This window comes from Manis javanica, chromosome 7 (assembly GCF_040802235.1).
Source record: "Manis javanica isolate MJ-LG chromosome 7, MJ_LKY, whole genome shotgun sequence".
NCBI lineage: Eukaryota > Metazoa > Chordata > Mammalia > Pholidota > Manidae > Manis > Manis javanica.
In genome coordinates, this window is record NC_133162.1 from 127,708,302 (window position 1) to 127,728,734 (window position 20,433).

The 20,433-nt window shown below is 37.0% G+C and overlaps 1 protein-coding gene and 1 long non-coding RNA gene across 6 annotated transcripts in view; one reads left to right on the forward strand and one right to left on the reverse strand.

The window, feature by feature from the left end:
* Positions 1 to 2,438, reverse strand: part of LOC140850499 (uncharacterized) — a 291,177-nt gene extending 288,739 nt beyond the window's left edge. For both annotated transcript variants that reach the window (XR_012133413.1, XR_012133412.1), the window contains exon 1: positions 2,348 to 2,438. This is a non-coding gene — a long non-coding RNA (uncharacterized lncRNA). The remainder of the gene's footprint in view (positions 1 to 2,347) is intronic.
* The window catches only part of TANK (TRAF family member associated NFKB activator), a 79,537-nt gene that overhangs the window by 12,146 nt on the left and 46,958 nt on the right, over positions 1 to 20,433 (forward strand). The window contains exon 1 of one of the 4 annotated variants that reach the window (XM_036996004.2): positions 2,480 to 2,578. The exons of 1 other annotated variant lie outside the window; for it this stretch is intronic. Coding sequence is in view for 2 of the 3 variants with exons in the window: in XM_036996002.2 (XP_036851897.1) it covers positions 2,928 to 2,935 (8 nt within the window). In the remaining variant the exon portion in view is untranslated. Of the gene's footprint in view, positions 1 to 2,479; positions 2,936 to 20,433 lie in introns of those variants that run through there. 2 more of the 4 variants (XM_036996002.2, XM_036996003.2) reach the window with 2 other exon arrangements.

Sequence of the window (20,433 nt, forward strand, 5' to 3'; positions counted from 1 at the left end):
GTGGAAAAATACTGTCAAGTTTTGTTACTAGGATGCTTGTCAGCAGGGTAACAGTTATTCTTTTGATGGCTTTTTGTGCCTTAGAAAAAGGCACCTCTCTGGGGAAGACTGAAGCCCAAGGGAGCAAGACTTGGCAAAGCGAGAACCAGTCAGCTGGGTGCTCTGCACAGGGCGCAATCTGCTCAGCCATTCACACAGGGCCTGATCATCAATCCTGCCTTTCATTGTTATTGTGAGTTCTCATATTTTTCATTAGACATTTAGTTTAGAGAGTCTGAGACACAAACAGCTAGTCCAGATGTCATCCTAAATCAGAAGTCACCAGATTCTATTAATAGTGATATTTCACATCAAAGATTTGACTGAAATCATTGATGCATACCTGACATTCCAAGTTGTGGTAAGTGTTTATACTAGTAGCAGCTTTCCTTGTCCCTAGATTTATATTCAGAACTCTCAATAAAATATTAATCAGTTTCAGAAATAGTTCCTAAAATACATTTAACAAGCCTGAAGTTCTCATTTTCTTTCTGCCTGGCTCCACAGTACTGCTTGCTAATCTGTGGTATATAAATATAACATAAGTAAAGGAAAATTAGAGTGAAATTATGTCATTTTTTACAAGGATTATTTCTCAAATAAATGTCTCAACTCACTTCCTAACTTCAATATAACATACTGTATGTCAATTCTTAAAAATTCTTCATTATAGAAAAAGGAAAATGTTTGACACCATTTTGGCACAAAACTCATCCATCTACCCCAGCATTCATGCATGTTTCACACATTGGAGAAGTACATAGCCACTTCCCTTCATGACTAAAACGTTATGGGAGTGGAAACAGAGAAAATGATATATTTATAAAATGTGTGTATTTCATTTTTTCTTCCTTATTCAAAATTTGTAGCACCTCCATATTGCAAAATTCTTGTATATTCAATTTAAGATTCTGAGTGTATTATTCTACTATTTCAGTTAAATATCATCAAAGCAGCTCCTTCAATTTGCTCAAAAGCAGTGCTGGGTAAATAAGACTTCATTAAAATTAAAAATTTCTGCTCAACTAAGACACTGTCAAGAGAATGAAAAGACAAGTCACAGTCTGGAACAAATATTTGCAAAAGATACAGTTGATAAAGAATTGTTATTCAAACATACAAAGAATTTTAAGAAGTTAACAATAAGAAAGCAATCCAATTTTAAAATGGGCCAAAGACTTTAACAGAGACCTCACCAAAGACGATATACAGATGGCAAATAACCATATAAAAAAGTACTCCACATCATGTTATCAAATAAATGAAAATTATAACACAATGAGATATCACTACAAACCTATTAAAATAGCCAAAATCTGGAACATTGACACCACCAAATGCTGATGAGGATATGGAGCAACAGGAACTCTCATTCATTCTAGTGGGAATGCAAAATGGTACAGCTACTTTGAAAAACAGTTTGGCAGTTTTTTACAAAACTAAACATACTTTTACCACATAGACCAACGATCATGCTCCTTTGTATTTACCCCAAAGAGTTGAAAACTTATGTCCACACAAAACCTGCACGCTGATGTTTACAGCAGCTTTATTCATAATTGCCAAAACCTAGAAGCAAACCAGTATGTCCTTTCATGACATGGATTTGACTTCTTTTCCTGAAAGGAATTCCAGGGAAAACCTGGTGGAGGGAAGGAGCCAGCATGACATGACAAGGCAACACCTATCATTTCAAGGCATTCTAAACTTTACCATGTGCTTTAGCTTACATTATCAGATTGTAATTCACAACTATCCATCCAGTGAAGTAGGTTATCACTGTCTTCATTTGTCAGACAGAAAAAAAAAATAGGCTCATTAGGTTAACCAAATTCCTTGGGCCAGCAGTTAATTGGGAGAACACACACTTTTCTTGAGGCATCTGTCTAAAATGTGTATCTTGGAGAATATTTAAGCATGTCTAAGAAATGGAATAATGGGGAAGTCTTAATCCATGGGAAATTTTCTATGAAGGTCTACTTGCAATTACTAATCATTCAGCTTTAGCAAGTACGCCTCACGGAAAGTATTACAAGTTGGGGAAAAACCAAATGGACGCGTCTGGTGTGTCTCAGACTCTGGACCTTAATAACCTTAATCGCGTTCACAGGTGGATGTGCTGAAAATGCAATTTCCTGAGCTCTAAACTCTAGGAATCTTGAGGGGTGAGCTGGTGAACCTACATCTTAGCAAGCCTCTCAGCGTATTCTTGTGTTGGCTGGCACATACAGGGTGATGTTTGGCCTGGTTTTTGTTTGGCAAATACCTCGAGAAGACCTTCAGGTGACCCTTAAACTTGACACTGTACCTCTCTCTGTGGCTGTTCTTTTCCCTGTGAGGCGGAACCGAGATGCGCTGGTTGGAGCGAAGCGGGGCGGGAGGGGCCGGGCCGGGCCGGGGAGGTGGAGGGGGAAGGGTTAAAGGCGCCGCGCGCAGGCGCTGCCCTCTGAACTGGAACGGAAAACAACTTCCGGCTGGACTCGCTCTGCCGGGCGCCGCGGATCCCGGGGCCGAGAGACCGGCGCGGAATCTCTCGACTGTGAGTAAGAAACTTCTTGAGCGAGTAGGTGTGTCCGAATCCGTCGAGCACAGCGACGGAGAACTTGTGTGTATGAGTGAGAGGGCGGCGCTGCCGGTGTGGGTGCCCAGGGAGAGAAGCCGAGGAGCCGCGAAGACCCCCCCGTTCTCGAGCGGGGAGGGACTTGATGTGAGAGGCGCAGCCCGCGTCCCGGTCCCGGAGCCCAGCCGGGAGGGGCTTTCCGGGCCTGCCACGTCAGCGCTGCAACGACGACCTCCGCGACGCTCCGGTGGAGGGATCCGTCCCGACTCAGCGTCGGCCGCTCTCTGCGACTTGACTTCTCCGGGCAGCGGGGGAGTCGGGGCTGGCGATGTCAGGGTGAGCAGGGGACCCCGTCAGGAGTGTCCCAGGTCCCCTCTGGGATGGGGGCTACCTTCCAGAGGCTAGTACTATCGTGGTTATTCTTTTGAAAACTCTTCATAGGTTCTTTCTGGGTTTTTTTCCCCAAGCCTGTTACTCAATTTCGCTCTCTCCTTTTCTGTGGGGTGTCTTCATAGCCTTGTCAATGAGAAGTTGAGTAACTTCCCGGAGGGTCATGGAGCGAATAGGTGTCGGATGCGGAAAGAGCAAAAGCAAAGCCCTGCCTCCAGTGGGAACCTAGGCAACTGGTAGAGTCCCCACCCGGGTATAAACTGAGTAGCAACGAGTTACAGGTGTGAAAAGCTGTGCTTGTCAAGAAGTGAAGAAAGGAGGAAGATACCCAAACCAAAGAGTAATTGTCTCTCTTACTGTTACGCTGTAACAAGCCAAAGTAAAGCAGCCTTGCTATGGAAGTGCCATTTATGTCACAGATAAAGGTGACAATTTATCATAAGGGAGAGGTGGTAGTAAAGGAAGTGAAGTGACACGAAAGTGGAGAAAAACAAAATGATCCACCTCCCTACCACGACTGCAATACACATTTCAAACTACAGCAGGTGGAGGTGACAGAGAAGCAAACACTGTATTCTGTTGAAAAGTTATTTTGTCCGCATCATTTGGAAGGGTATGAAAACCCTAAAATGCTGTAACCAACCATGTATAAAGCAGAAAATGAAACTTCTCATCCTTCTCCCAGGCCTTGTCCATCTCTCTTACATGGACATGAGTGTGTTACTTCACTTTCTTATGAAAATGAAATTATATATGTATATTATTATCTAATTTTTCACATAAAGAAAAACATGCTGGAAGTCTTGCTACATATAGCTCTACTTTATCTTAACTTCTTGGTATTCCTTTGTCTGGATGTACCATAAGGTAGTTAACCATCTCTGAATATGGACTGTCCATATATTTTGCCCTTTACTCTTCAAAATTATTTTTCTATATTTCTTTAAGATACAGATATATTAATCCTTTGTGTATTATATGGCAAATATTTTCAAGAACTATCAGTCTTTATGGTTTAAAATGCCCAGGTTTTGTATTGCTTAAGAAGGTGGTCCCCACTCAAAAATTACGAAAAATTTTCCCATGTTCATAGTGTTTTATATTTTACTCATTAAAACATCTGTAAATATTTGGGTTTTAGCCACTTTTCCTGAAATTATTTGTTGAAATCAATTCTTAACTGACTAGATGAAATGCTATCTTAATATTTTCCGTGATTACTTAGAGATCTTTTTCTGGATTCTTCTGTTGCTTTGTTCTATTTCTCTCTTAAAATACAAATACCAATCTCTTTCATTTTATGGCATTTTGTTAATTCACAAGGCAAGTCCCTCTGCATTTGTCTTTTTCAAAAATTTTTTGAATAGTATTACATTCTCTTTCAGGTAAAATTTCAAGTAAGTGTTTCATTTAAATAATCCTTTTGGGGTTTTCACTATTCACTAATATTTTGTGGCTGGTATGTGGATGACTGTTTATATATCTAACCAACTTTCTAAACTAATTAGTTTTAATTGTTTCTCTTGAATTTTCTAGAAAAACAATCATCTAAACATAATCTCATTTCTTCCTTTATATTTCTGTCTTTCTTTGGTTTAATGAATTGCTAGCTTCTCCAGAACAGTGATATATAGTAACAGTGATTCTGGCCATCCTTATCGTATTTCTGAGTTTGTGGATGTTATTACAATGTTATCATTAAATATGAGGTTTTCTATTAATGTCCGGTAAGTTTTATTTTTCAAGGAAGTGTCTTTAATATTTCTAACTTACTACGATTTTTGCAGAGAGCAAATTTTGGGTTGTGTCCCAAGTTTTTGTTTGTCTTGTTTTGGTTTGATTTTTGTTTCTGTTTGCAATGGCTAGCACTTTGAGAGCAATTTTAATAGATGTTGAGTGTTCGTTTGGTCTGTGTATTTCTTGCTGTTAAGATTATGTCTTTTCACTACTTAACATTTTTATTAGGAATGGAAGTTGAATTTTGTCACATGGCTTTTTGGTATCTGTCATGACCTATTTTGTGCTTTTCTTCTTTAAATATTAGGATGGTGAGTTATTTTAGTAGATTTCCAGTTTGTGAACCAATCTTACACTTGTTCATGGTATAATATTTAAGCATATAGGCTCCTTTTTGGTAACATTTTATTTAAAATACATAACTGAGTATCATCTGTAGTCATTGTTTTCTGTGTTATCAAGTTTGATACCACAGTTTGATATCAAGGTTATGCTTGTTTCCTAAAAAGATCTGAGAGTTTCTTTCTCTACTCCAAAGTAGTTTAATTAGTATAAGAGCTCTCTGTTCTTTGAAGGTCTGAAAGAATTCACTCTATTAAATCATCTTGGCCTTAAAGTACGTTTTTCTTAAAACAGCAACAATAGTCAGCACAAAGGTCCAGAACTTAAAAAGCAAGCAAACAAAAACTCTTTAGAGTAAATCCAAATAAAGGGTTTGAAACACCAATAATATCAAAAACAAAGAACTGCTGTACTGATCTTGGTCATTTTTACCCCTTACCTCTTTTTTTTCCATGGTAAGGGAAAATGCTGTAGGTAGCCTGAAGCTGAGAATAAAATGTATTGCTGTTCTTTTTCTTCTACCCCAGTTATATTAGAAAAGAAAGGGTGTTACTTCTGTCTGGACAAGTTCTTCGATGCCCTGAAAGAAACTTAGGAGTAAAACTCAACTGGGAAAGCATCAGTTTCACTTTGTTGCCCAGTTTTGCTGGGAACTTTCTTGCTTTAGAGGTAATAATCAAGCTGACATTGTACTGTAGCCAAGTCCCATAGGGGGATTTCAAAGTGAGTAGGTGAGAAAACACACAAGCTCAGCATGCTTGTACTTATTTAATATGAAGTGAAAAATCATTAACACAGTCCAAGTATGTTTGTGGTGTGTGTACACGGAGTGAACGTGACTGACTGCAAGGAATATCAACCATCTAACTAAAGTCCACCTTTTTTTACTCAACTAAGAGTTAACCATTAATATGTGGATAATAGTATATTGTATAATCTTTGTAGAGTTACTAACTTTTATAAATGATTATTTCTGACATTTTTTGATCACTTTCAAGAATACAACCTGAAGCAGGTAATATCATTTAGCAATATATACATCTGTGAACTGTGGAGGATACATCAAGACACTCATTATTTACAGGAATGTAGGCATTATGTAAATGATTGGATATTTAGATATTTTAATTGATCTTCTATTAATCTAGAACCAAATCTTTGTTGACGTGTTTTGGGGCATGCCCTATAACAAAGAAAGACTTTGTGTATTTTGGGTATTTTTTAAAACCATACCCATTATCCAAAGGTAAATGGTAAGTTAAAAAAAACTAAAACTTCTCTGTTCTAACTATTCTGGTGTAATGCATTAGCTGATACCACTATTTATCCTTTTTGTTTTCGAACATGTAAGCATAAATATTACTGTTTAATTTCAACTTGTTTGCATTTATGTCAAGCCACATTTTGGTTTGTATTTCCTATAGGATTTACACTGTAGTAGCCAGTCCTTCCCCTCTATCCCAGCCTTGCTATCTCATATGCTTGGTGCTATGGTTTTTAATCATAGATAGAGGGAAATAAGAGGTTGCTATCTAAAATAGGTAAAAAAAATAATAATAATAAATCTCTTAATGGTCCAGGACCAAGATTCTGAGTCATCTTGAGAAAAGGATAACAGAGAATATGAAATAAACTGCCTTTTGGTTAGTTAGTTAATTACTATACAAAGTCTTTTGAACTTAGTTGTCAAATAATGAGTAGAGGAGTATTGGAGCAGGCAGTGGTACTAGGTCCTTTGCAATTGCAGACAAGCCTTTGGGACCCATGTAATACATGTGTCATAGTTTTTCAATCCCTAGTCTATGAAAACATTTTTTAAAATTGTGGTTAAATACATATAATGTGAAATTTACCATCATAACCATTTTTAAGTGCAGTTCAGTAGTGTTAAATACGTTCACATTTTTGTGCAGCCAAAAAACATTTCTTGAGGGACTTAGTTTTTTAAGAAATAGAGTTTGGTAAATAAATAATAATGATAATTGTTTGTCTCTTGGGGGAAATGTCCTGTCCAGTTACCTGAGTTTTACTTTTAGAGATACACTCTCTGTGAGGGTAATTATCAGTACTAAATTATGACAGTGAATAGTTTGAAGACCAATGATCTGCAGTAGCTTTCATTTACCATCAATACTTTTCCTTTGCAAAAAAGACACATCTATTGAAAATAGGTTGTTAACAGTGAAAACAAAGTCTGTCTTCAAGTCATTACAATAAGTAATTGCAATGGAGTAAAAAAAAAAATACAAGTTCCATTTTGGTGGTTACTTAGTAAGTTGAAGTTATAAGAATCCTTCAAATATATTTGCATAGACTGAGGTGTGGAGAATTGTTCTCTTGAGCAACAGAACAAACACAACCAGGCAATTTTGCTGTGGTGAGTCACTTGCTAAAGGGACAGAAGTCAGGGACTCTGGTCCCTACAAGATAATGTATCATTTTAAATTGCTTGAAGAAAATCAGCTGTTATTGTGGGCCATTTAAATGGTTTTACTATTCATAGCCATTTATTATATAACATTTACTGTATTTCATGACTTCACATATTTGCTATCCCTAAACTAGAAATGCCTTCCCCTTGGTATTGATGTTTCTCAACCTTTTTAAATCCATATTTCCTTTTTGATAAATATTAAAATCTCACAAACCCTAGGAGATTTTAATGTGTTTCTTCCTTCCTACACAGTCCTCTCTTACACCTCCTTATACCAAATATAAACTTTTTCTTATAGTTCCCCCACCCAAGAATTCTGCAGAGCCCTACTTTATATAGTTTATGAAAATGGATTTTAATATTAAGCACCCTTTTTAAACTTCATAATACCCCACCCCCATCTCCAGATTATAACATGATCCTTCCTCAGAAGGGAGGATACCCCTTACGTGGCTGAGCAAGCTAACTGAGCAGTGCCATGTTCATGTTTACCTCAGAGGGGTAGAATATCACATGCCCAAATTTCCTTTTGGGGGTTATACTGTTCAGTTGTGCATTTCAATGCATTGAATTTGATAAACAGTCTGAAATAAGTACTGCTGGAGAAAAAAAGGAAGTGAGGCAAAGCTGAGACTTATGGGTGTGGTCTTTAACTCTTAGAAGATAGCACAAAAAGTTTCACCAAGTACTAACATCCAGCAAAATGGAGAACCTGGTCTGGGGATCTTCCAGTTTAATCAGTAGGGTTGTCTTACCTTGTTTGTTTATCTTGATGAATTTAGCCAGCCAGCTTATTAAAAAATACAAAATCCAATTTCTAACACTGTTGGATCTATAATATTTAAGTTTCAAATATTTCAGATGCCTGAAATATTGGAACACAGTAACACTAAAGTGCAGTATGCTATGCGTATATCCATAACTGAGGTTTATGACCTAGAAAGAAATAACTAAGGTTTACGGCCTAGAATAGAAATGCAAGCTGTCATTTTGGGGATTGGCCACTTGTGTTATTGAACTCTTAAAAGTAAGGAATGATCATAAATAAATGTTAGGAGTAACATTTCTTCTCCATTTCTTCAAATGAAGAAAACACATACACTTCTGAGTATCTTTAAAGGTTTACCTTAGCCATCTAAGATAGAGGATGTCCTTTTATTTATGTGTATGTACTACATTATTGACATACTTTCTGCTTTTTTGTTTCTGATGCTGAGTAATGAGGCAAACATGGAGCTCAGATACAGAAAAAACAGGATATATCTCACTCATTTATCCACCTCTTCATTTGCTAAAGTGGCAAGTTTTCTGAAATAGAATGTGAATGCTGATTATTATTCATACCCCAAAGGGCTGGGAAAAACAGGTGACTTTATTTTCTAGGGCAGAGTGGAAGAGGTAGCATTTACTCAAGGTGATTTCCTTTCCCCATCCTGAAACTGCTTCAGATTTAAACCGGCCTTTTACCACAAGTGTGAGCCCTGTCAGAACACTTGCGCAGAGGCTGAGCAGTCTTAGCAGTGGGGGAATCCCAGCCGAGAGGCCTTTTCTGCCTCCCAAATCACCCACACTTAACCACCCCACAAAAGTAGCCCTCATTAAAGAATTATAAATTATTTTGGAGTAGAGGTGGTAAGAATGGTACAAATCTACTCTTAAGCCTGTGATTTTTTTCAAAATTGGGATCCCAATACATATAATCAAAGTTGAACTGCTCTGCTTGAACTGGGCAATTGGGGGAAGAACACTGTTTGGCTCATATACCTCCAGCCTCAGTGGAATTCTAGAAGCATCACTACTTACCTTGAATATACTTTATTTATTCAGGATGGTTAACTATAATTTGGCAGAATAGTAATTTGGTTGCCAAAGACAAAAGGCTTAAGACATTTTATCTTTGAAATAAGAAAAGTTCATTTAAAAAGGAGGAGGGTGGGAAGAATTTGAGTACCACTTTAGAAGACTTAATATCCAAAATAGTTGGATATTGAGTGTCCCTAGGGACACAGAAGGAATGAAATGGCCCAAATAAATTTAAGAAAATTTCCGAGAAACTCAAGGATAAACCTCCAGATGGGTTATGTACAAGATCAAGAAATAAAATTAAACAGAACAACTTCAGGAAAACAAATGGAAGCCAAAAGAGAGCATAGCAAAGCTTTCAAAATTCTGAGGAAAAATTACTTTCAACCTAACTTAACCTGGCAAAACAGTTTAACTCTGAGAGTAGAGAAATTATGTTTTCAGTTATGCAAGATCTCAAAACAGTTTTGCAAGCATTTTCTCAGGAAGCTACTGGAGGGTTTACTCCACCAAATGAGGGAGCAAAACAAGAAAGATGAAGATTTGGGATCCTAAAAATGAGAGGCTCAACTATAGAGAGATGATGGTGAGCAAAGGGAATCCTCAAATTCAAGGTGAAAGAAGGTCTCAAAGTCAAAGCTTTCCTCCAGCCATGGAGATCAAGCCAAGATTGGAGCAAATCAGAAAGCTCTAGGAGAGAATATTCTAAAAAGATGAAATTGATAGAATAACAAGTATCTCAATGATTGAAGAGTTGTATTAATGATGATAAAAAATCAAACGAAGTTTTTTCAGGGAAAAGTTTATCAGGAAAGGAAAAGGAGCCATAGTATGTGGCTCAGCAGTAAATAGCATTACTTAGTGGTAAGAAAGTAAAAGCTGGATTCTAATCTAACCAACAATAGGATATAAGTATATCAGGAGAATGGGGAGGATCTTCAAAAGAGGGGTAGTTAAAGAGAACTGAATCCTTATTTTGCATAGTAGTGAGAAGACGAGAAAAACTGAAAAAGCAATAGTGACAATATTAGCATGTTATTTATAGAGGTGGAGATAACTACCAAAAAGAATCAACCAGTAGAGCTGAAAATCGTTGTCAAGGTGAAGCAGGAAATGAAGAGGGAAAAAAGGAGAGCAAGGGTCTCACTTTTTTTCTCAAGCCTTGTGAAGCTATTTGACTCGTTAAAGCATAGATACATATAGCTTTGATTAAAAATAAAACTGTTAGGGTGAAAAGAGTAAGAGATTGGACTTTTACATCAGAGACCTAGATTTATCTGGATCTTCCATTTTGTATTTCTGTAAACTTAGTCAACTTATATAACTTTTTGAAGTTCAGTTTCCTTTCTAGAAAGGGAAGATAGTGTATGCTTTTGCAGAGGGAAGATTAAAATAAGGTACTTTAAGTAAAACACCAGGAAAGTAGTAGTATCTCAATAGGTGTTTCCCTACCCCATCTCTAATGTTTCCCATGAGGAAATAGGGAACCACCTCTTTAATCACGGGATGCTTGCCATTCAAACACAAGACTAAAATTGTCCTTCTGGTCTGGGGCTGTGTGTCTCTTAGGATTGAAGGCACATCATTGAGATATATGTCCTTTCTCAACTATATGTAGCTTGATAATTTAGGTGGAATTCACATAATTAGAGGAGCAGTGGTTAGGGGAAGCATTAAGTTAAAAGAGCCATTGCTGCTTGGTGGGAGAAGAGCTGTAGTCACCTTCAAATTTCTCTCTCAACATGAACTTCATTGCGAATGCCATTAATGGAGTCTCTTCCATAATAGAGAAAACATTTGTCATAAAGAGTGTATCTTCTACCTTAGTAACTGCTATTTTTGTTTCCAAATTCTATACACTACTGGAACAATTTAAACAGATGACTATGGAACAAAAGAATGCTTTATGAAAGCTTGTTTCCCTCCCTTGGTACATATTTGTGTAATGTTTTACAGAGTACAGTGCTTTTCCAGTTATGAGTTGATCTTCTATGGCAGTAATTTTAAATCTGTCTTAACATTTGTTCTTTACTCCCCATCACTTCTCCCAAAAATTATCCGAGAAGTCTTGGACAGGGTTTACTGATCTATTTTTTTTTAATCAGTCTGGATGATTCTAATGTATTGACAGGGTGGCAACCCAACCTAGAGCATGCTGTACCCCAAATATTCTAAACTGGGGCAGATGAGGAAACTGAGGTCTACAGAAAGGTTAAATGACTTGTTCATTCTCACCCAACAAGAAGAATGTCTGGACTGGACCTGTATTCTGTACTCCAACTCTGATTTTATCTTTAGTTGACCAGACTTTCAAATTCTGATTCTCTAATCTACAAATTGTCTTAGAGAAATTAATACATTTTACAAAAGGTGTCTCACTTAAAAATTGTTTGGAATCTTTATTTTATAGCGTCTTTTTTTCCAGATACAAAAGGATGTGAAACAACAAACTAAAAATATTAGTAAAAATTTGCTTCCTCACAAAAACTAGTATGTCCCTTAAAAGAGGGAAACTTGGGTAAATTTGACACAGACACAGGTTTAAAAGGTTGGTTTGTCAAGCTACCCAGGGATTTTTGGGTTTTGTCTTCAGGAGTATTCAACAACTGGAATGTGAGTGTGTTGCATGGTGTAAAAATATTGTATCTGGTTTTAAACTTTTATCATATTATACATTTAGAGTCACACCCTAAACGTCTTGGGAATGTCTGAAAATGGAGATCTAGAAACCTTTGAAATCTTATGTATTTTCTCATTGGAGTTCTCACAATTACTTCTAACAAAACAAGTTGTGACTTGCAAACATTTCCTCTAGGTGTCCCCAGGGAAATTAAAAGCAGGGGTTATGAAGAGCTGTAGAGTCCTGTGCTAGTAGTTAATAGCACAAAGTACAGCTTTATAATTATGTAGGCTTTTGCCTGTTTCCATTTGTCATTGGTAATATTCTCAAGGCTAAATGAGCGCTCAGCAAATTTAAACTGCAATTTAAGAGAAAACAGGCCTTTTTGTGAAAAGGTCCTCTTATCCATCTCCTGAAGTTTTGCTTTCTTTTCATGGACAACCTCTCTCCTTTCATAGTGGTTTTGTTCTGATATAGTGAATGACTCAGATGCTGGAGGGGCCCCTAGTATGTTAGTTAACTCATGAGATTTTTAACTACTTATTTTTCAGAAACAGCATTGCCCTTTATGAGTCCTGTGCAGACTCTGACATCTCTTACATTATTGTCTTCAGCTTTGGGGGGCCTTTTTAAGATCACTGAAAATTTTTTTTTTCAAAGTTTTCTGGTTAAGACTGGAAGATAGGAACAAATTATCCTGCTGTTGCCAGGCAACTGCGTCTGGAGAGGTCTCTCCCCACACACCAAGTGAAACCTCAGCCTGGATGGAGAAGGGTTCTTGACTCTGAACGAGAAAGAATTCTTGAGCCAGACGAGTGTAGGTAAGGAAGGACTTCATTAAAACGCAAATAGGAAATGAATGGTAGCTGTGGCTGAGAGCAGGAAAGTGCAGAGGGAGGGAGCAGAAAGCTCACTGAACTTCTCAACACAGGGGAGATTCCCTTGCCAACTCCTAAAGCCAGGTCACCTGGCATCCTGTGTCCACTTGGATCTGCATGGCATGGGGACTAACCCCTACCACCCCAGGACTTGGGGGAGCCATGGAACATGGGATGGAGTGAGATTATGTTATGAGAATTTCCCAAAGAAAGGAGATGTTCAGGCGGGAATAGATTGCACAGCTGCACTTCCATCTGGGTCACCCAGGCAATGGGAACTTGCAGGCCCAAATCAGCCCTCTCAGCAGCTCCTTCCTACTTACCAGGAGTAAAGCGGAGACAGAGTGAAGACTTGGAAATAGAATGAAATAGTAAAGAGATAAACATGCTTACCACTGGAAGAATGCAGAAACAAAACACAGTTAAGTTGACCAATGAGAAAGGTTTATTTAAAAGTACACACTTAAAGGAGTGTACAGGTGACCTCAGAGAGGAGGTGTGCCAAAAGGCTAGGGATTCCATCTTTTATGAATTTTCAGGAATATGACAAAGGGCCATGGAATATAGACTTGTCAAGTGGTCTCAAGATGCTTATCTCCAGTGAAAGACATTATGTCTCATTGCCTCCATTATCAGTCTTACAGCTATTCTGCAAAATAAACTTAACACAAGAAATTTATTTATCTGGTTCTTCCCAGTATAGTGGCTTCCCTCTGGGAACATATCAGTTAAGACTGCCTTGCTTTTAAATTTTAATGTGGGTTGAGTTATTGTCTGTTTATCAAAGAATACGTTAGGAATCTTACCTCCTAACTTCTTGGTTTTTAAAATTGAATCTTAGCCTTAAGATGGAATCCTTCCTGTTCTTACTATACTGTTTATATTTTGGCTTTTTAAAAACTTAATCATGATGCCTGTCCCCTTTCTCTGCCCTATCTCACTACTCTTATGAAAGATCATTGATAATACTATTTTATTGTCATAAATTTGGTACATTAGAAGAGACTTAAGAAAAATCATACATTCAGACTCTTTCCTAGTTATTTTTCCTTTTATTTTAATGGTGTGTAAGAGTTAACAGAGCACTAGATATCATTTCTACGTATTTGACTCATAGTCTCCTTACATAAAATAACAGATTTCTAAAATGCCTTACTGTTTTATGTATTTCCTGGTTTCCCTTCTGACATCATTCAGAACAGAAGTGGGCCTGTACTCTTTTTGGTTTATATTTGGCGAAAAAAAAAAAATGTATCTTACAATGCAAAGTAGTAAAATAATGAGTATTAGTTCTTTTTCTCTCCACTGTATTCTTTTCAAAAATGTAATGCTTTCCTGCATTTTTTGGCAAAAAGATATTGGCCTGGTTGACTGTCTAAGGATTTATCATTACCAAAGGACATTTAAAACAGGACTTCAAGAATATAAGCAGGAGGGAAGGCATATTTAGCCTTCATTTCTTTCTCTGGATTTCATTATCTCTCAATTGGTACATTTTCTTGTCTACTATTAATTTTATCTAACACTTTTGTCCAAAAGTGCATTCAGTATCTTTCCCACCACCTCTAAGCCCATGCCCCAGTTTTTCATCCTGTTTATCTGCCTTTGGCTGTCATCACTGTCCGCCTGGTATTTTGAAAAATAATGACTGTTGAATCATCCTCAACAAAATCACCTGGGTTACTTTGCTTATTAAAATGCAACTTCCATGGCCCCATTCCAGGCAACTGATAGAAAATTGCAGGAACCTCAATGCTGCCTTCTTACCTATTGTGCAGATCAGTTGGCAGTGAATCTTGTTGATTCTGCCTTTGAAATGTCTCTTGAATCTCTTCATCTTTTACTTCCTCTACTCTAGTTCAAGCCCATCGTTCACCCAGAATACAGCAATAGTTCCCTATGGATATCCCCACTTGGTCTCCCTCACTAGTTTGTATTCAATGCTGGTATCCAGTTTACTGTTCTAAATTACATTCATCTCATACTTGAATATCCTGCATTATTTCTTAAAGTCAGAAGGGTAAAGTCTTAATTTCTTAGAGTAACATTCAAGGTCTACTATAAGCTAGCCTTAACTGAGTCTGCTGCATATAGTTTATGCAATTAGTGCACTCTATAGCTTTAGGGAGTTCCTTCCATTTCCAATTATGGTCTACAGGAATGATGCCCCTAGGGTTTTTTCAGTGCAGCACAATAATATATAATGACTCTCACTATCCTGTCTTAGTACCCTCACCTCTCCATCATCTCTATAAACACCCTGGACTTCCATAAACAGAATACCCACATCCAGTCTCTAAACATACTATACTAGTGCTTCTCAGTGCCTCTGCTCTTTCAGAGTTGTTTTTCCTCTCTAATTCTTTGCTTGTTCAAATTCTTGTAATATTTCAGGACCCAATCTAAGTCAGATGCTCTGTGATGCCTTTCACGATCCCTGTCATTTAAGTTGTTCCCGGTATTGAGCCATTATCCTGCTTATCTCTTTTATTGAACAGTTATCTTTTTTTCTTATGAGGTAAAATTTATGTACAGTGAAATGTACAAATCTTGATTGAATCATTGGGTGAATTACAGTGCTTCTGCCCAGACTGCTATCAAGATAAGCTCATACCTTTTTATACATTTATAATTGTCCCAGTAGTATGGTTAATCATTTTCATGCATGTGTGCCTTACTAAATTATTAGTAATTAGAGGAAGAGGCAAGAACTATGATTTTGTCTCTTTCCCATGGAAAAAAGAAGTACCTTCTGTGTTCAGCCCTGAATCAGTCTTGAATATGTACCAGTTAGGATATAGCTTAACTTTTATGAGACCCCCAAAGGCAGTGGCTTAAAAAAGAGAGAAATTTTACTTCTTTTGAATATTGTAATTCAAAGTATGAGATGTCCGAGCTGATCTGAGAGCTCCACAGTGTGAAGGACTGAGGTGTCTTCATTCTTGTTCTACCATCCCTGAAGTGTTGCCCTCATCATATGGTGTTCTGGGTGACTCACCACAACATTCCATCCAGCTGGGAAAAGGGTGGAGAAGAGAGCTTGTCTTGGAAGTTACACTTATTTGCCAATGACCAGATAATAGTTACATGGCCATCCCAGCTAAAAATCAGGAATACTAGGAGAGAAGAGAATGGATATTGAGGAACAGACAACATACAAGCTTCACATATGGTGTCACTTAATCTTCAAAATTATCCTACTAGTTATGTATGATAAAAAAACTAATACTCTGGGAAGCTAAGTGAATGACTAGTAAATTGCAGATCCTGGGATCTGAATCAAAGCCTATACTTTAAAAAATTCTATCTAGTAAAGTGTTAGGAGGAAATATATAAATGTTATTAAATAGCCATTCATTTTCACAGTGTTATGTCACATATTTTCATAGAATCATATCATCTCTTTACTTGCAGGATGTCCTGTATAACTTTACCCTGTGCTTCTCAGCATCTTGAAATAAAATGCCATATCAGCTGGTTTGTAACCAAGACCTAGTTTGTCATGCAGTTTAAAACAAAATGGCTACTCCTTTTACATCTCTGTCATTCATGAGGAAACATAAATCGCCATATATGCCAATCAAAAGCTTCTATACTATGTATTTGTTTGAAAATACTATATTATCAAGTTGAAGGAAATTATATCATTTAAGCCCTTCATTTTAATAGCAATGAGAATTGCGGTCCAGAGAAGATATAAGACTTGTCCTTTGTTTCATTCTCACCTCTGCTTCTCAAGCATCATGGGAAAAGCACTTGTCTGATCAATCATTTGTATAAGTAAACATCATTGTTACGCTTAAGAATTGTCTCACACTTGCAGAGTTGTCCTGATCAGGAAAATCAAACTGAACAGTGCATAAGAAATACTTATAATCCTAGCCTGTTTTCGTGAATTATGGAGATTATCTAACACTAAAATCATCTTAATAGCTATCAGGTATCTTTTAGAAAGGATAACTGGTATTTTGATAATCAAATAGAAATGAATTAGGTCATTCCTACACATAATTCAAAACCCAATTCAACTGCCACCTAACTCGCTGAGCCTTTCTTAAACCTCTTAAAAAGATGTGATTACGTTCCTCTCCAAACTATGGCCTTCGGATATCTCAGTATACTTATATATATATGCTTTAAGTTACGACTAATGGTGACTTTGTGAGACTTAACTTTCACGTCTGTTTTGTTCTCACTCTGTCAGTGGTGCCTAGCACATGCTTTGCTCAGAGTTGGCACTCAGTAAATGTTTTATTCAATAAATATACCTACCATGGCACCCCAGGAGAATACTACTCAGTTGGCTTCAATGGACAATCCTTAAACTAAGAATTCCAAAGACTTTGTCCCAGTTCACACACTTACAGCTTTGCAGCTGAAGGCAAGTCATTTAATTCCTTTGAGCCTTATCAGTTAAATGGGAATATGAACAATAAGAAATGAGGAATTGGTAAAAAAAACTTTATAAAAGTAACACAGCTCTCATGTGGTACCATCTCTAAAACCCCTTCCTATACCCCACATAGTGTCTTTACAGGTAGGAAGCAAACAAATATGTTATTTTTTTATTAAAAGCAGTTTGTCCCTAGCCATCTACACACCTTTGTTGGAGGTGAGAAACATTACCAAGGCAAGATAAAATTACCTCCCCTGTGCAGGCTGCCTTGCCTACTCTAGGACAGTTTCGTTATTGAACCAAGGGATCAGGGAGAGAAAGAAGACTGCTTCCCAGTACTTTGGGGGGCTTTCTTCTGGGCAGGCACCCTGGACCCAGGATTTGGGACAGGAACTTCTTGCGGGCACCACCCAGGGAACTGCCAGAGGCGTGGAGGTACATGGATGAAAACTATCCTGGCTTCAAGAGGATTCCCTTGGGGAGAGGCAGAGGGCCCAGCTATCTTCTGGAGCATCCGTGACTTAATATTTTCCTCCTGCAGTGGAAGGAAACCAGCAAACCAAACCCATAGTAAAGAAATTACTATGGATGGCTTTACTGAAAATTTGTTTGGAAGAGTGAAACTGTGACTAGAAGAGTGTGTCCATTGCAGAGGTGGTTCTACCTTAAACCTCCTTGGTTTGGGCAGTGAGAGCAGCCACTAGATTTGGGCTTGAGCATGTCTACTACAAATAGGACTATTTCCCTGGAGCCTGGCAAGTTTTGTCGAAGGCTGACCAAATGTAATTGAAATGTGACTGCCTCTTAAATTGTGAAATAGATTTTACAGTTAACAAGTGCTTTAGAAAAATAGAGGAACAAGTGGCTTTAAAGTTCAGGATGTTAATATTTGAAATCTGTCCAATTTAATTAGCTGGGTCCCAGAGACTTTTTGCTTTTTGTCTGATCAGTGTCACTGATCTAACACCCAATTCTTGCCTTGGTTGTGAGATAGGAATTAAATGTGTCATTTATTTAGTTGTATCGACCTGAATCATATCTCCCCAGCATACATTATTACAGGAAATAGGATACATCCACATGGAATTTACTCAGTAACTCTTCTTAGTGACATTTGTGTGATCTAATTCAAGGACCTGAAGTGAAGCCTCCACATGATTTATTTGCATATGATACAGCTATTTTTAGTACTGCATTTACATTTTTAAAAGCAAGGATGCACCTTCTTGATGAATTTTTAGACTCACAGACTCACAGAGTGTAGAACAAAGAAGTTTCTTAGAAATTAAGTCCAAACATCTTTTTTGTATTGGAGACAGAAACTAGAGTTCAAAAAGATTTAATGGTCCTGCACTAAGTTCACAGGCCAGTCAGTGATCGAGCACAAGAAACTAGATGGGTTCCCAATTCAAAGCTCTAGTCTCAGATCTAAAAACAGAGAGATGGTTTACACTGACAATTTGTCATAACAGGCAACTTTTTAATACAATGATAACTTAGCTACTTAAAACCTCTAATTTCTGCATAAGCATATTATAATTTATTACAGTCCTTGTAGCTATCTACCCTTATTTTTCTTTCTTTGGTTGTGTCCTTTTAATTTTTGTGTATTTTTGTGAACTGCCTTAAAACCTTTGAATGATATAAGGTTGAAATAAAGTACTCAAAGTGATACTTTGTATTAATGCTAATTACTTAACCTTTCCATAGTATTAGGACATGACAGACCTAACAGTATTTCATCTTTTCCATTTATCAGAAATAGAAGTAGAAGCAAACTTTCTAAGTGGATGCCTAAAAAAATAGGATTCTCACAGTTGTTCCATTTCTTCAGAATGTAATGACACTGTGATCCTCATTAAAAAAAAAAAAAGCCTTGAAATTGTTTTATTAAGCCTGGGAAATGATTTAGGAGTATATTTAGTATCTTAAAGTGAAAGATTGGCTGATAGGATTGAAATATTACCTGGGTATTTAGAAGAGCATTGCAGTTTATGGTCAACTGATTGTCAACAAGGGTGTGAAAACAATATTCTTTTCAATAAATGGTGCCAGTACAGCTGGACTGCCACGTGCAAATGAATGATCTAGATCCCTTCTTTAATCCATATACAAATTAACTTAAATATGGTTCAAAAATCTAAATGTGAAAGCTAAAATTATAAAAATCTTAAAAGGAAACATGGGTGAAAATCTATATGACTTTGGATCAGGCAGTAGTTTCTTAGCTATAACAGCAACAAAAGAAAAAATAAGATAAATTGGACTTCAGCAAAATTAAAAACTATGTCACAGGACACTGTCAAGGAAACAAAGACAGTCTACAAAATGGGAGAACTCATTTGCAAATTATCTATATTCAGTAAGGGTCTAGTTTTGTTACAACTCAACAAAAGACAAATATCCCAGTTAAAAAGTGGGCAAAGAATTTTACTAACCATTTCTCCAAAAAAGATATACAACTGACCAATAAACATTGGAAAGATGCTCAGCATCAATGGAGAAATGCAAATCAAGACTGATGTATTGCTTCACACCTACTAGGAGGCATATAATTAAATGACAATAAGTGTTGGTAAAAACGTGGAGAAATTGGAACTCTTGCACATTACTAGTGGAGATACAGCTTCTTTGCAAACAGTTTTGGTAGTTTCTCCCATATTAAAGAGACCCAGCCATTCTGCAATGGTACAGCTTCTTTGCAAACAGTTTTGGTAGTTTCTCCCATATTAAAGGGACCCAGCCATTCTGCTCCTAGGTACAGGTACAAGTGAATTGAAAATTATGTTCATACAAATACGGATACACACATAATAGCTTTATTCAAAATAACAAGTATTGTAACAACACAAATGTTTGTTAACTGAGAAATGGATTAAGAAAATATGGTATATCCATAAAATGGAATATTAGACATAAAAAACAATAAAGTACTATTATATTTTACAACATGGATAAACCTTGGATATTTTATGCAACATGCAAAAAGCTAGACAAAAAGGTCATATTGTATAATTCCACTTATAAGAAATATCTAAACTAAGCAAATCCATGAAATGAGAAAGTAGATTAGTGTTTGCCAGGAGATGTGAAAAGAGGGGAATTAGGACTAAATACCAAGTATAGGGTTCTTTTTGTGGTTATAAAAGTATCCTGGAATTAGGTAATGGTGATTGTTGTACAACATAGTGAATATACTAAAATCTACAGAAGTGTATACTTTGAAATGGTAAA